Source organism: Monodelphis domestica, chromosome 5 (assembly GCF_027887165.1).
Source record: "Monodelphis domestica isolate mMonDom1 chromosome 5, mMonDom1.pri, whole genome shotgun sequence".
Taxonomy (NCBI): domain Eukaryota; kingdom Metazoa; phylum Chordata; class Mammalia; order Didelphimorphia; family Didelphidae; genus Monodelphis; species Monodelphis domestica.
The window spans coordinates 212,889,415-212,901,449 of NC_077231.1; the positions used below are offsets into that span (position 1 = coordinate 212,889,415).

General features: G+C 39.2%; 1 protein-coding gene across 3 annotated transcripts in view; it reads right to left on the bottom strand.

Moving 5' to 3' along the window:
* Positions 1-1,366: 1,366 nt before the first annotated feature.
* The window catches only part of ATP6V0A4 (ATPase H+ transporting V0 subunit a4), a 76,510-nt gene continuing 65,841 nt past the window's right edge, over positions 1,367-12,035 (bottom strand). For all 3 annotated transcript variants that reach the window (XM_056799746.1, XM_056799745.1, XM_056799747.1), the window contains 5 exons: positions 8,032-8,133; positions 6,114-6,236; positions 4,802-4,919; positions 3,816-3,987; positions 1,367-2,044 (listed from right to left, as the gene is read on the bottom strand). In XM_056799746.1, coding sequence (XP_056655724.1) covers positions 1,951-2,044; positions 3,816-3,987; positions 4,802-4,919; positions 6,114-6,236; positions 8,032-8,133 — 609 coding nt within the window. In that variant the 3' untranslated portion in view covers positions 1,367-1,950. The remainder of the gene's footprint in view (positions 2,045-3,815; positions 3,988-4,801; positions 4,920-6,113; positions 6,237-8,031; positions 8,134-12,035) is intronic.

Genomic DNA, 12,035 nt, shown 5'->3' on the forward strand with positions numbered 1-12,035 from the left:
AATTGAAGCAGACTTTTTCACTTTATGAATTTTTTCTTGAAAGTGCAATGCCTTCTTTTACATAATGGATATGGAAATATGTATCGCCTGATAGAACAGATATATCTATGTCACATTACTTGCCATCATAAGGAGGGGATAAGGGAGAGAGAACTTGAATTGCAAAATGTCAGAAAACAACCGTCAAAAATTGTTTCTACATGTAATTTGGAGAGAAAAATACAATTATTGGAAAAAAGAAATGTATTGTTTTTGTTCAGTCATATCTGATTCCTCATTACCCCATTTTTTCTGCAAAAATATTGACGATGATTTGTCATTTCCTGCTCCAGCTCATTTTACAGCTAAGGAAACAGATAAAACAGGGTCAAGTGACTTGCCCAGAATCACAGTTAGCACTTGTCTGAGGCCAGATTTGAACTCATAAAGAGAAGCAGTCCTGATTCCAAGCCAAGAGTTCTATCCACTATGCCACTTGATATTTAGTAGCCTTTTAAATTATTTTAAAACATTCTTCTGAGGGGGCTGCTGAGTAACTCAGTGGATTGAGAGTCAGGCCCAGAGATAGGAGGGTCCTGGGTTCAAATCTGGCCAGACACTTCCTAGCTCTGTGACCCTGGGCAAGTCTTACTTAAACCCCATTGCTTAGCCCTTTTTGCTCTTCTGCCATAGAACCAACACATATTATTGTGAGACAAAAGGTAAGGAGGGTTTTTTTAATTCTTCTGAAACGGGGTTCATGGATTTTGCCAGGCTGCCATGAGGTTATAAAACCCCTTATTTGGATGGTCTCCAAGGTCTCATCTGGCTCAAGTCCTATAAGTATATGTCAGCCCTTGGCTCTCAGGGACCAATCAGTCACTCAACAATCTAAAAGTCGGGTTCAGGGCCTTCATGTAATCTGGGAGAGTCCTGGGGAAGAGTTGCTGCTACCTGAAACTTTGCTCAGGGTAACTTGTTCTTTCTAGAATCCCAATGGGCCAGCCTTCTTCAGTTACTCAAGTAAAGTCTTGTGGTTTAAGAGGCAAACAAAGCCTGTGATGATTTCATGCAGTCATACCTCATTCCAAAGGATTTAGCAGTCCAGAGACACCAAAAGAAAAAAGATCAACCAGCCCTCCAAAAAAGAGAACATTATCCTTTCTTCCTCTTCTCTGGAGTAGAAATTCGTGAGAAAGCTCCTAATCTTGTAATGCAAAACCCTAGATAAGTGAGAGGAAAAGGTTCTGGGAAGGCTGTTAGATAAGCATAATCCCTTTATGGAATTAGCCAGGGACCCCTCTCCATCCCTCTGTTTGGCTAGGAAATCAGTGCAGTAGGTTTTTACTTTGGGGTTTTAGTGAAAACAACAACAAAACCAGTTGAGTAAATAGCAAGCAAGTCAATGGCAGTTTATTCTTTTTATCATAAGATTAAACAGAAAATAATAAACCAAAAATCCTTCTTTGACAGATGATGGAAGATAGAATAGGCTGAGCCCTGGGGAGGTACTCATGGTTTGTAGTTTCCATTATCCTAGGCTTTGCCACTAGGGAAGTCTTTTTCCCTTTCCTTGATCTCAGTTTCTGTATCTGTAGCATGGGAGGGTGGTGTCAATCTTAATAAGCTGTAAACCCCCATTTCTGTTCTAAATATTCTATTAACAAGCTTTTCTTTCCTTGTTTCTCTAGCATCCTGTTCTGTGGATTCACTATTCAGGTCCTCAGTTTATGTCCAAACACCTTTTTTCCCTTCCATTTGGCCCATAAGCAGAAATCTGTCCTCTAGGGTGGGGCTAAGTCTTAACAGATCTTAAAGCTTAGAACCAAAAAAAGCAGAGCTTTATGTGTCAGATTAGTCCAGAACAATAACTCCTTTGAGCTCCCTGCACAGGATTGATTTTTAAAGACTGTTAGTTTAACTGAAAGACTCAATCCAGGAAGCTGGGGAGCTATCAGCAACATTTCAGACCTATTCCTCTACTGTCCCATCCAGGATTTGTTTAAAAGAGAAGGGAGTAAACTTGTAGCCGGACCCACTGTAGAATTTGTTCTGGAACTCCACCCTAGTGTAGAGATCAGAAAAGACAAGTTAGACAGATATTGGTGGATGATTAGGGGCTTTAAGACAGATAAAAACATAAATGTACCAGGTGTGGGCGACCAATAGCCAACAAACTGAGCTGTGCTAGTTTTCTCTCTAAGTCTTTCTACTATTATATGTCTCTTCCATATCTCCATCGCCTTTAGCTTTCTTGGATCTCTTCCTCCTTGCCTCTTTTCTCTTCTTCCCTACCTAGGCTTTTGCATTGGCAGTGGTTTTCATGGGTTATATACTTTTGGGGGGAAAAAAATAACAATGCAAAAAAGGTGGTGCGGTTCCCACAAGACTCTTGTTGGAGGGGCTAGAGGGGAATTTCTAACAACCGAGGAGGTTGCTAACTTCTGAGAGGAGAATTTATAATTCCCTCTTTAAAGGAAATGTGCTTGTCCAGGAACTGCCCACAGTAATATTCAAATTAAAAACAGTGACCAAAATCTAAACAGAGCATAGTCCTCAACTGAGGCAGCAGCATAGTCCTCAGGTAATGGGACCATATACCATAGTGGCTAGAATGCTATTCAAAATCAGGGAAACCTGGAGTTCCACTGCTGCCTTGGACACTCAGTAGAGCTCTGAGACCTTAGACAAGTCACCTTAACCTTTCAGTTTACCCATCTGTGAAATGGGTATAATAATAGCATCTATTTCAGAGGGTTGTTGGTTAGATCAAATAAGATAGTACCTGAAAAGTGCTTTACAAACCAGAGAGATGTTAGTCATCATGACAAGCCCCTCTTCCCTGATCTGCCCTTATTGAAACATTTTGTTCTTCACCGAGTGTTCCCTTCTCCCCTCCTCATCACAGGAATGAGTTGCCCCATAATAGGTCAGCACATTTTTATTTCTTCTTTGCTAATCTACCACAGTTCCACTGGATTCTTCTTTAGCCACAATTTGTTAGCATCTCTTAGTCCTATCACTTCTTGTAATCCACCCATGCATACTTGGGGGACCAAATGTGGCCCATGCCTCTGTGAGTGCATGCACCCTTAGACATGCTCTGACCCCGACTGAAAGTATGAGATGCCCCAAGTTTGTCTCCCTCTGGCCTCCCGGAAAGCTGGTGACATCAACAATGTGGACCATGTTCCAGAGTGAAGACTTACATGGACATGATAACCCATCCTTTCAGGGAATGTTTGTCAATTCAGCAAGCATTATTTTTACTGTCATTATGATTATGATTACTGTGGATGATGCTCAAAACAACCCTCTGAGGGGTTTAATGTCCACATCATCAGTGAAGAAAACAAAGTCTCTGAGCATTTAAGTGCCTTGCATAAAAAAAAAAATCACACTTCTAGCAAAGATATAACCAACTTAAAGAATTGAATTAGCTCTTTGGAAAAACGTTAGCTAAAACAATGTTCATGGGAGACTAGCCTCCTGAGCATGGTGTCATAAATAGGGTGTTGCAGTAGGATTCACAGCATTCGAGTTGAGTGTTTTTCATATATTGATATTATTATAAAAATTATGTAAATAATTTTATTTTTATCTCATTTTAATTTCACAACCACCCTGGAAAGTAGATGCTATTATTTTTCCCAATTTACAGATAAGAAACCTGAGGCAGACAGGTTAAATGACTTGCTCAGAAACACTCAGTCCTTGAGGCTCATGTCTTCCTGACTCCAGATCCAGAGCTCTATCCACTAAACTACCTAACTGGAGTGATGGGAATTATAGATGCAGAGATTAACAAGAGATTTTATGGCATAGGAAATACCTACCAGTGAAGTCGAAGTGCATGCAGGAAGGCTGAGAGACCCTCCATGACCAAAAGGATGGCTACAGTCAGAACAGCAAAGGCAGAAAAAATGATGAAGATTGCAATGAGTCCTCCCCAACTCTTCTGGTCAAAGCCAATTCTCATTACCATGGCCCAGAGCACTTCTGACAGTTCTATGAATCAAGACAAGGATAAGATGAAACAGGTAATGTCTCTCCTGATAAATGCCCACAGTCATCTGGCCGGGCTCCCTCCCATGGCCAGATACAGAGGGAAACATGCACAGATGAAAACAGCTACACTGACTTGAGTCCCTCCATAAAAGTCTGGGAACCTTCAAAGGAATTTTTCCAATCTCTGTGCTCATCCTATAATGGGTACATTCAAAAGTACTTAGGAGGCATTACCCCAGACTGTTTAGAGCTCTATTTCCCTTTGTTCCCCTGGATACAAAGGAATGTAGGCTTTGAAGTGCCATGGGCCACTCAGACCCAGACTGCTAGATTTCTTAAATCAACTCACCCAAGACGTAGGGGTAGTGATGAAAAGAACAAGGCGTGCCTCCTAGTGTCCTTTTGTGTGTTTACTCCTGTTATCTGTCCTTTTCTTCCTTCTCTAGAACTGTACCTTCATTGGTGTAGGGAACTCCCAGGAATGAAATTCCCTCTACCAATGCAAACCTAAAATTATCCTGCAATTTATAGAGGCTGAGGACTTGGGCTGGTTTAACTGATTAGGGTTAACTGGTTTAACCCTAACCCACCCTCGAAGTCTCACTGCTATCTCCCCTGAAGCATACAAATAGGGGTAGCCATCTCATTTTAGATTGTTTTGATTCTTTTACAAGACTCATTTCTCTTGGAGAATGGGTACAAATGAAACAGAAACAATCAACTTTACTTTGATATATCGGAGCCCTTCCCTCAGACAGCCACCCTGACTTAATAACATAGAAGGGACGGAGAAGATCGGGCCATAATTACTCACGTGAATGAGCCAGGCTGAGAGCCCAGAGCCGAAGATAAGACGCCGTGTTGGAAATGCAACCCAGGCAGTACTCAATGGTGTGGATAGCTTGGTGGACAAAGATGTCTCCAAAATTGAACTGAAATGAACAAGAGAGTAACCATTCTGGTCTACTTTACTCCTCTCCCTCTTTCTAGGTTAATTCCAAAGGGAAATGCATTAAGAATATATACCCCCACGGCCAAGAAAATGGAAGTGTTGGTAAAGCACCAGAGAAATAGTTTGAAGTCAGTTTCTATCCCTTAAGAAATGTTAAGTATGGTAAGAGATAGACAAACTCATATGCACATGAAATGACTACAGAAGAAAAAGGTAATATAGCACAAAGGATACCCATAAGTAATGAGGATAGAAGAGAAGAGGGTCAGTTAGGGTTCCTTAGTGTAATGTAGGGAAAAAGAGACCCTGCTGGCTGGATGAGCAACTAGCCTGAGGGGGAGGGGGGCAACTGGCTTAGGAGGAGTGGAGAGTGAGCAAGAGGATTCTGGGAAAAGGAACTGGGAGCTGGGAGAATTCTAAGCAACTGATGACTTTCAGCCTTGGAAGAAAACTGAGAGGAGCATTTTCCTGAGAGTCAGAGAAATATCTGAAGCCATAGGAGGAGAAAGAACCCAATTTCCTTCCTGTTGTTGTATCTATCTCCCACTAGAAATCCTCAACATCCCTTCACTGTCTCCTGCTATTCAAGACTGACTGCATTTCAAGACTACTGGAGTTCATTTGGACTCTGTGGCAGAGCCAATCTGCCCTTTCCTTTGGGTTCCCCCTTTTTGCTTTTCCTTGGATAGATGGTAAGTCTTGTTTCATCTGTGACAAGAAATTATAGATATCAAATCAATGTCTCCAACTACTCAGATAAAAAGGGCAATAATAATATTCAAAAAATTGGCCAAGCTTGCTGCTACCACACATAACTTTTTTCTCTTCAGACTCTTCCATAAAAGAAATCCAGCCAACCAAAGAACACAGGTACCAAATCTCTTAGAAACGGCCCAAGACAAGGCCCATAGACAATAGTAGTAACTACAACAAAAAGCAGGAACTCTATTTAACTTAATAAGACCACAGAAGCATGAAAATATTTTAGGAAAACAATAGTTTACATAAGGGAAGTAATTTGGGGCTTATACTTAAACTCCGTTTATTTAGACATTGCATCCATTATGGTTAGAAAGAGTTCAGAACTGGGCTATCAAATTGGAAGACCTTCATAAGGGTTGTGATTGAATTCCTGTAACAACAGGGAAAAACACTCATTCCATTCCCCAAATACCTCCTCTTCATGGTCGTTATGTTCCCCATGGGCACCAGCTGAATTCTGCTTGCCATCACTCTTAGAATGACTGGGCCCATCCAACTGGATTTCTGTTGCAGCATCCTGATTAGTAATAAGGGCCTGCAATCAACAACAAACATAAGAATAGCCATTTGGGGACTTTCCTTCATTAAATTTACCCTTAGAATCTATGTAATAAGTAGAATGTGTCATGTGCATAACTACCACATAATCCATATAATTCACACAAATAATGCATTCCTGTTGAAATAGAACAGAGTTCTTTTAATGCAACAAATTTTTATTCAACATTTCCAAAAAGGTGATATGTTGGATTTAACCAACCAAAATAAAAAAGCAAACAATGCAAAGAAGAATAAAGGGAATGGGAAAGGTAAGTAAAGGAACAAGGGCAGAAAGGCATAAGACATACATGCATGAAAATTGAGTAGAGACCAATATGGATGGAAGATAGTGGAATAAAGCAGGATGAGATTAGAATAGAGACTGGACCAATGACCTCATTGGTATAGAGCACTCCCAAGCGAGGAAACTCACTAGCGGGTTCACAAAGCCAACATATGTCAGAGGCAGGACTTATATATTGATATCGGTGGCTCTCTGTTCATTATAGCCTGTCTCTGAAATAAAGTTGTAAGACTAAAATCATAGGAAGCTTTGAATGCCAAGCTAAAGGATTTAAACATTGTTTCATAGACAACTGAGAGCCACTGAAAACTTCTGGGGGGAGGAATGTAATGAACAAATCTGTGCCTAAGATTCTTTTGTTAGCAATGTGAAGAATAAACTGAAGGGTCGTAGTAAGATCTATTAGAAGGCCATTTCAATGGTCCAGGGAGGTGTTAACAAAGACCTCTGCTGGTTTGGTGTCAGTACAAAAAGAGAGAAAGGAAGAAAAATCAAGACACATAGCAAAGTTAGATACAATAGGACAATGGAATGGAAAATGAAATGGAAAATTCTTTATGAAAGGACAAAATGATTTGCTATGTAATTTTTTGATTAAACACCCAACATTTTCTTAAGCAACTCAAATTGAATCTTAAAACATTTGCAATATTATAGAAAGTATTTTATCTCAGTTTATCCAACTCGATTATCTACATGGAAAATATAATTTTTATTTGATTTGGGGATACATCCCCCCCCCCAGAGAAGATTAACTTTCCTGATTCAGTTTGTCTCAGAATGTTATTGAAATGGGTCAACAAGCAGTTAGCCATGTAGCTGGTTGGATATACTGCTCTGAAATTAACATTAGGCCACAGATAATATACAATACTGAGAATCATATATATTTGATTTTATTTTCATTAATTATCTCTCACAGACCCTGTGACATAGTCTAAGATACATAATAAATTTATTTTACTTTTGGCTAATAATAAAGAACTTAACAAAAAGGATGTAATATAGAAAACTGAATGGGTCTACATTTTAATAAATCATTTAGTACCACTTTTAGATTCCATACACCATCAGGTGCTAACTTTGAAAAACTGTTCTAATTGATGCCTCCAGTCTCAGACCTAATGGGGGCACAACAGAATCAATAAACCAATTTAGTAGCCATTTATACAGTGCCTATCTTCTGCTAGGCACTATTATGGGCACTGGAGATTTTTAGACCAAAACGAAATAGTCCTCAACCTAGGGGTTGGAGTAAGAAAAAGTTAAACTGTCATTACTACTAAGTTAAAACTGCACCCCTAAAAGAGCCATCTCTATCATGCTCTTTTTGTTTCTTCAGTATTTGTCAGTGTTTGCGAAAATCTAAACCCACAAAAGGTTGGCCAGTCCCCAAGTATTTTCCCTTCAGACCTACATAGCCACTTCCCTCTGAGTTGCCCATTTCTCCTTCTGAAAAACACAAGATGAATTCAATGGTCCTTACCTGAGATTTCTTGTGTTGGGCTCTAAGGATAAAAGGCTTAATCACGAGCATCCATGGCACAGAAATCAAAGCGAGAATAACCAGGACACTCTGGACTTCTTGCTATCATAGACCAAAAAAGGAGATACTGTTATTTTACTGTGGCTACATAGCTATTAACTACTCTACTACATCATATCATGTAACATTAACTATTATTATTATAATGCAACATCGGCTTCCTAATACACACCCTTTTTTTTAGAGAGATACTAAATATTTCAGAGATACCATTCTTCTCTGTATCATCTCTGGATGAATAGTACTACTGTTTCCAAGCAGGGAAAGTACAAATCAGAGAGAGAAAAGATTTTTAAAAACTTGGAAGATCAGAACTTGAAGCAACCTGACCAAATTTCCCATTCCCACCCACCATCACCTTTTGAGAATGTCATATTTAATTCCCTAGTGCCTCCCCTTTTGTACGTTCCCCTAGTCTCTCTGGGTTTGGTTTTGTTAAAGCAAAAGTGTGATTTCCACCACCCCACCCCATAATTTCTCTCTTGGAAGGCCTTTCTATTGGTAAAAACAGCAAGAGGCTTCTAAAAGCTTAGAACAACCAATTAGAAGCAAATAATGCTCTTTTAAAACTTCTCACACCTCTTCAGCTGCTTTCCCTTAGAGATTCGGTCCAGGGAGGATTATTCTCTCCTAGGAATCTGCAAAGGGCAGTTTGCTTGCCAGTGGTAGGAGCAACTTACCCTTACAATTCCTACATTCCCTCCAGTTTTAGCTGTGACATACCTACTCAAAAAAAGTGGGGAGGGGGGTGTGGAAAGGAGATGAGACATTATGTGATACCTGTGTGCCTGGGATTTACGGAATTATTGTTCTCCCTTATTACCTTGAGTTCTTCCCTACATAGTAAATAAATACTGCCCTTTTGTGTGAATGACTCATAGGAACACCATTGTTCAAGCTACAGTACAAAGGACTTCACGTGGCTCTTTATTCGAGCTTCAACTCTACATGAAACATTTCACCAGAACTATACAAAAACTCAACCTTATTTATGTTAAGGGGAGGTGAATCTAACCAATCAGGCCAGCTAATATAGCATGGCAGGAAAAGGAGAACAGAAAATATATTTAAGGTGTTTCTCTAGTCCTCTATATTTAAAGATTTTTGGTTTGGTAAAGGCAACCTTGATTAATTGATTAATAGTATTAGACTTTGAGAGTGTTTGGTGAGTTGCGGCTCCTTGATATGAAACATAAGGCCCAGGAAATTCAATCTAACAACAATTCAATCTCCCCAGATCAAATTCCAGTTTTTGTTTTCCTCTTGAAAGGTCTAACACAGTACCTTACAAATTTTAGGGGTTTAAAAATGTTTGCTGAATTCAAGTTTCCTTATTATAAAGCAATCTGTACAAGTAAACCAAAAGGACATAGGAACTTGCTTGGCAATAAGTACGAGGGAAGAGAAACAAAAGCCAATATCAACACTGGTTTTGTTTTGTTTTTTAAACCCTTAGTTTCCATATTAGAATCAATACTGTGTATTGGCTCTGAGGCAGAAGAGCAGTAAGGGCTAGGCAAGGGGGGTTAAGTGACTTGACTAGAGATACATAACTAGGAAGTGTCTGAGGCCAGATTTGAACCCAGGACCTCCCATCTCTAGTTCTAGCTCTCAATCCACTGAGACACACAGCTACCTCCATCAATATCAATTTTGAATATAAACTCATTTGTGAAATAATACAGAGAAGGGGGGGAGGGGATCACAAGCATTACGACTTCTTAAAAAGGAGAAAAACAATGAGGGTAAAATGAACCTGTAGAAAATTTGTCAAGAAATCCAAACAAGGTAGGTCATCCTGAGAGGATTTCTAGATTACAATAGCAAAAGGAACACATAGGAGAAAAAAAAATAAAGGTACAGATCAGCTAATGATCAATTCTTATCACCAATGATAGTGGTATGTCCACACTGTACCTACTGTATTAATGAGAATATTGAAAGGTATGTGATGAAGAGTTTCTATATCAGAAAAAGTACAAATAGAAGAATTTGTGCTAGAGGTTACATAACTTTGAAAACATGTATAAATAAGCTTTGAACTCAGAGTAGACGATACCAAATGGCTAATTTTAAAAAAATCACTGATAGTATTATTATAAAAAAAGAAAAGAAATTGGAACAGTGACAGATAGATGACTCAGTGAATGGAGAACCAAGCATAGAGACAAGAAGTCCTGGGTTCAAATTTGACCTCAAACATCTCCCAGCTATGTGACTGTATTAAACAAGTACTACTCTTCTGCCTTAGAACCAATACACAGTATAAATTCTAAGGTGAATGGTAGGTTTTTTTTTAAAGTACATGAACATCGCCTTCTTTCTCATCTCCTTAAAATCTTTAAATAAAAACTAAATTTTTTTAATACCAATATTGTCCTGTTGGTGATATCTAGCTGCCAATTGAGGTGCCTGTGGAATATTTTTTAAATCTGTCTGAGGAATCTATAATGAATTATCTAAACCTTTTTTGAATCCATTTATGTTTTTAACCTAAATCTCCAAAAAATAAAAATTACCAGTGAACCAAAGGGTAATGGAGTGATTCAAAGTGCATGTGTAGTCAGCAGCATATTAACAAAGGTGACTTGTGGGCAAAAACTTGCATAAGAAAAAGTAGTCGGGAGATGGGTAGCTTTGTGGCCAGATCAAGGAGTAACACAGGGATACCCCAACTTAAGTGCTCCATCAGTACAACACATATATCAGTAACGAAATGTCAAAAGTCCTTCCAGAAAGTCTTAGTACATGTCAGACCTATTGTGGAAGATGATTTAAGAATGGAAACAAGAGTCACACAGGATAAGAGGAATAGATGGCTTGTAAACAGAACCCCTGGAAGAAGAACATCCATCCATAAGATCATTGGTCAAATGAACTATTGAGGTATCTAATTAAAATGGAAGTAGTTGAAATAGGTGTCTTATTTGGAAGTTTCCCCCATATTTGATTTATTTATTAGTATTGTTATGAATGTTATTTAGGGGAGAAAAAAGATATCATGAAAAGGAATCTATTACAGAAAAGCATTTGAATATGCAAAGCTAACCATTATATAAATATGTCCTCATGAATATCACATCTTAACATCACAAAGGTGGAGTGACAACTGAACATTCAAGATTGCTGCAATGTGCACAGGCCTTGGGGTAAGCTGACTTAGCCAAAGGAAATAGCAAGGTGATGGTAACTTTCCAAAGAATACATTCCAAATATTAATAGAATGGAGGCATGTTTTCAACAAGTAATATTTACAAAACATCACTGACTCACTCCCTTAGCATTGCCTAATCACCCCGGCAACTTGCTCAATGAGAAGGCATTGAAGTTACCTTGAAAGAAAACTTAATGTACAAAAATCCATTTATTTTCAGTTTAAGTGGTGGGATGACAGTGAAATAAATTATTCATAAGGTCATTAAGTTGGGGCTGGAAAGGATGGAAAAAAATCAAAGATTTACAATTGAAATAGATCTTCGAGATCCTTTAGTACAATCCCTTCATTTTGTGTATGAGGATTTAAGCTAAATCTCCCTGGTTTCCCAGTTTATCCATTAGGGCAGGGGTCCCCAAACTTTTTACACAGGGGGCCAGTTCACTGTCCCTCAGACTACTGGAGGGCTGGACTATAAAAACCTAACCCTAACTGGGCAGCAGTCTACACAGTGGGGAATCCCCTCCCCCAGATAGCCGCTCACCATGCTGACATCTTCCATTGTGCAGCCACATAATCCTTTGCATGGCACCTCTTTATAAGGTTTTTTAAGGCGCCATGCAAAGGATTGTCACAGAAAGTAGTACTGTGAGAAACATCTCACTTTGCAGCGCCACCACATACAGTGCTCCTCTCACTGACCACCAATGAAAGAGGTGCCCCTTCCAGAAGTGCGGTGGGGGGCCAGATGCATGGCCTCAGTGGGCCATAGTTTGGGGACCCCTGCATT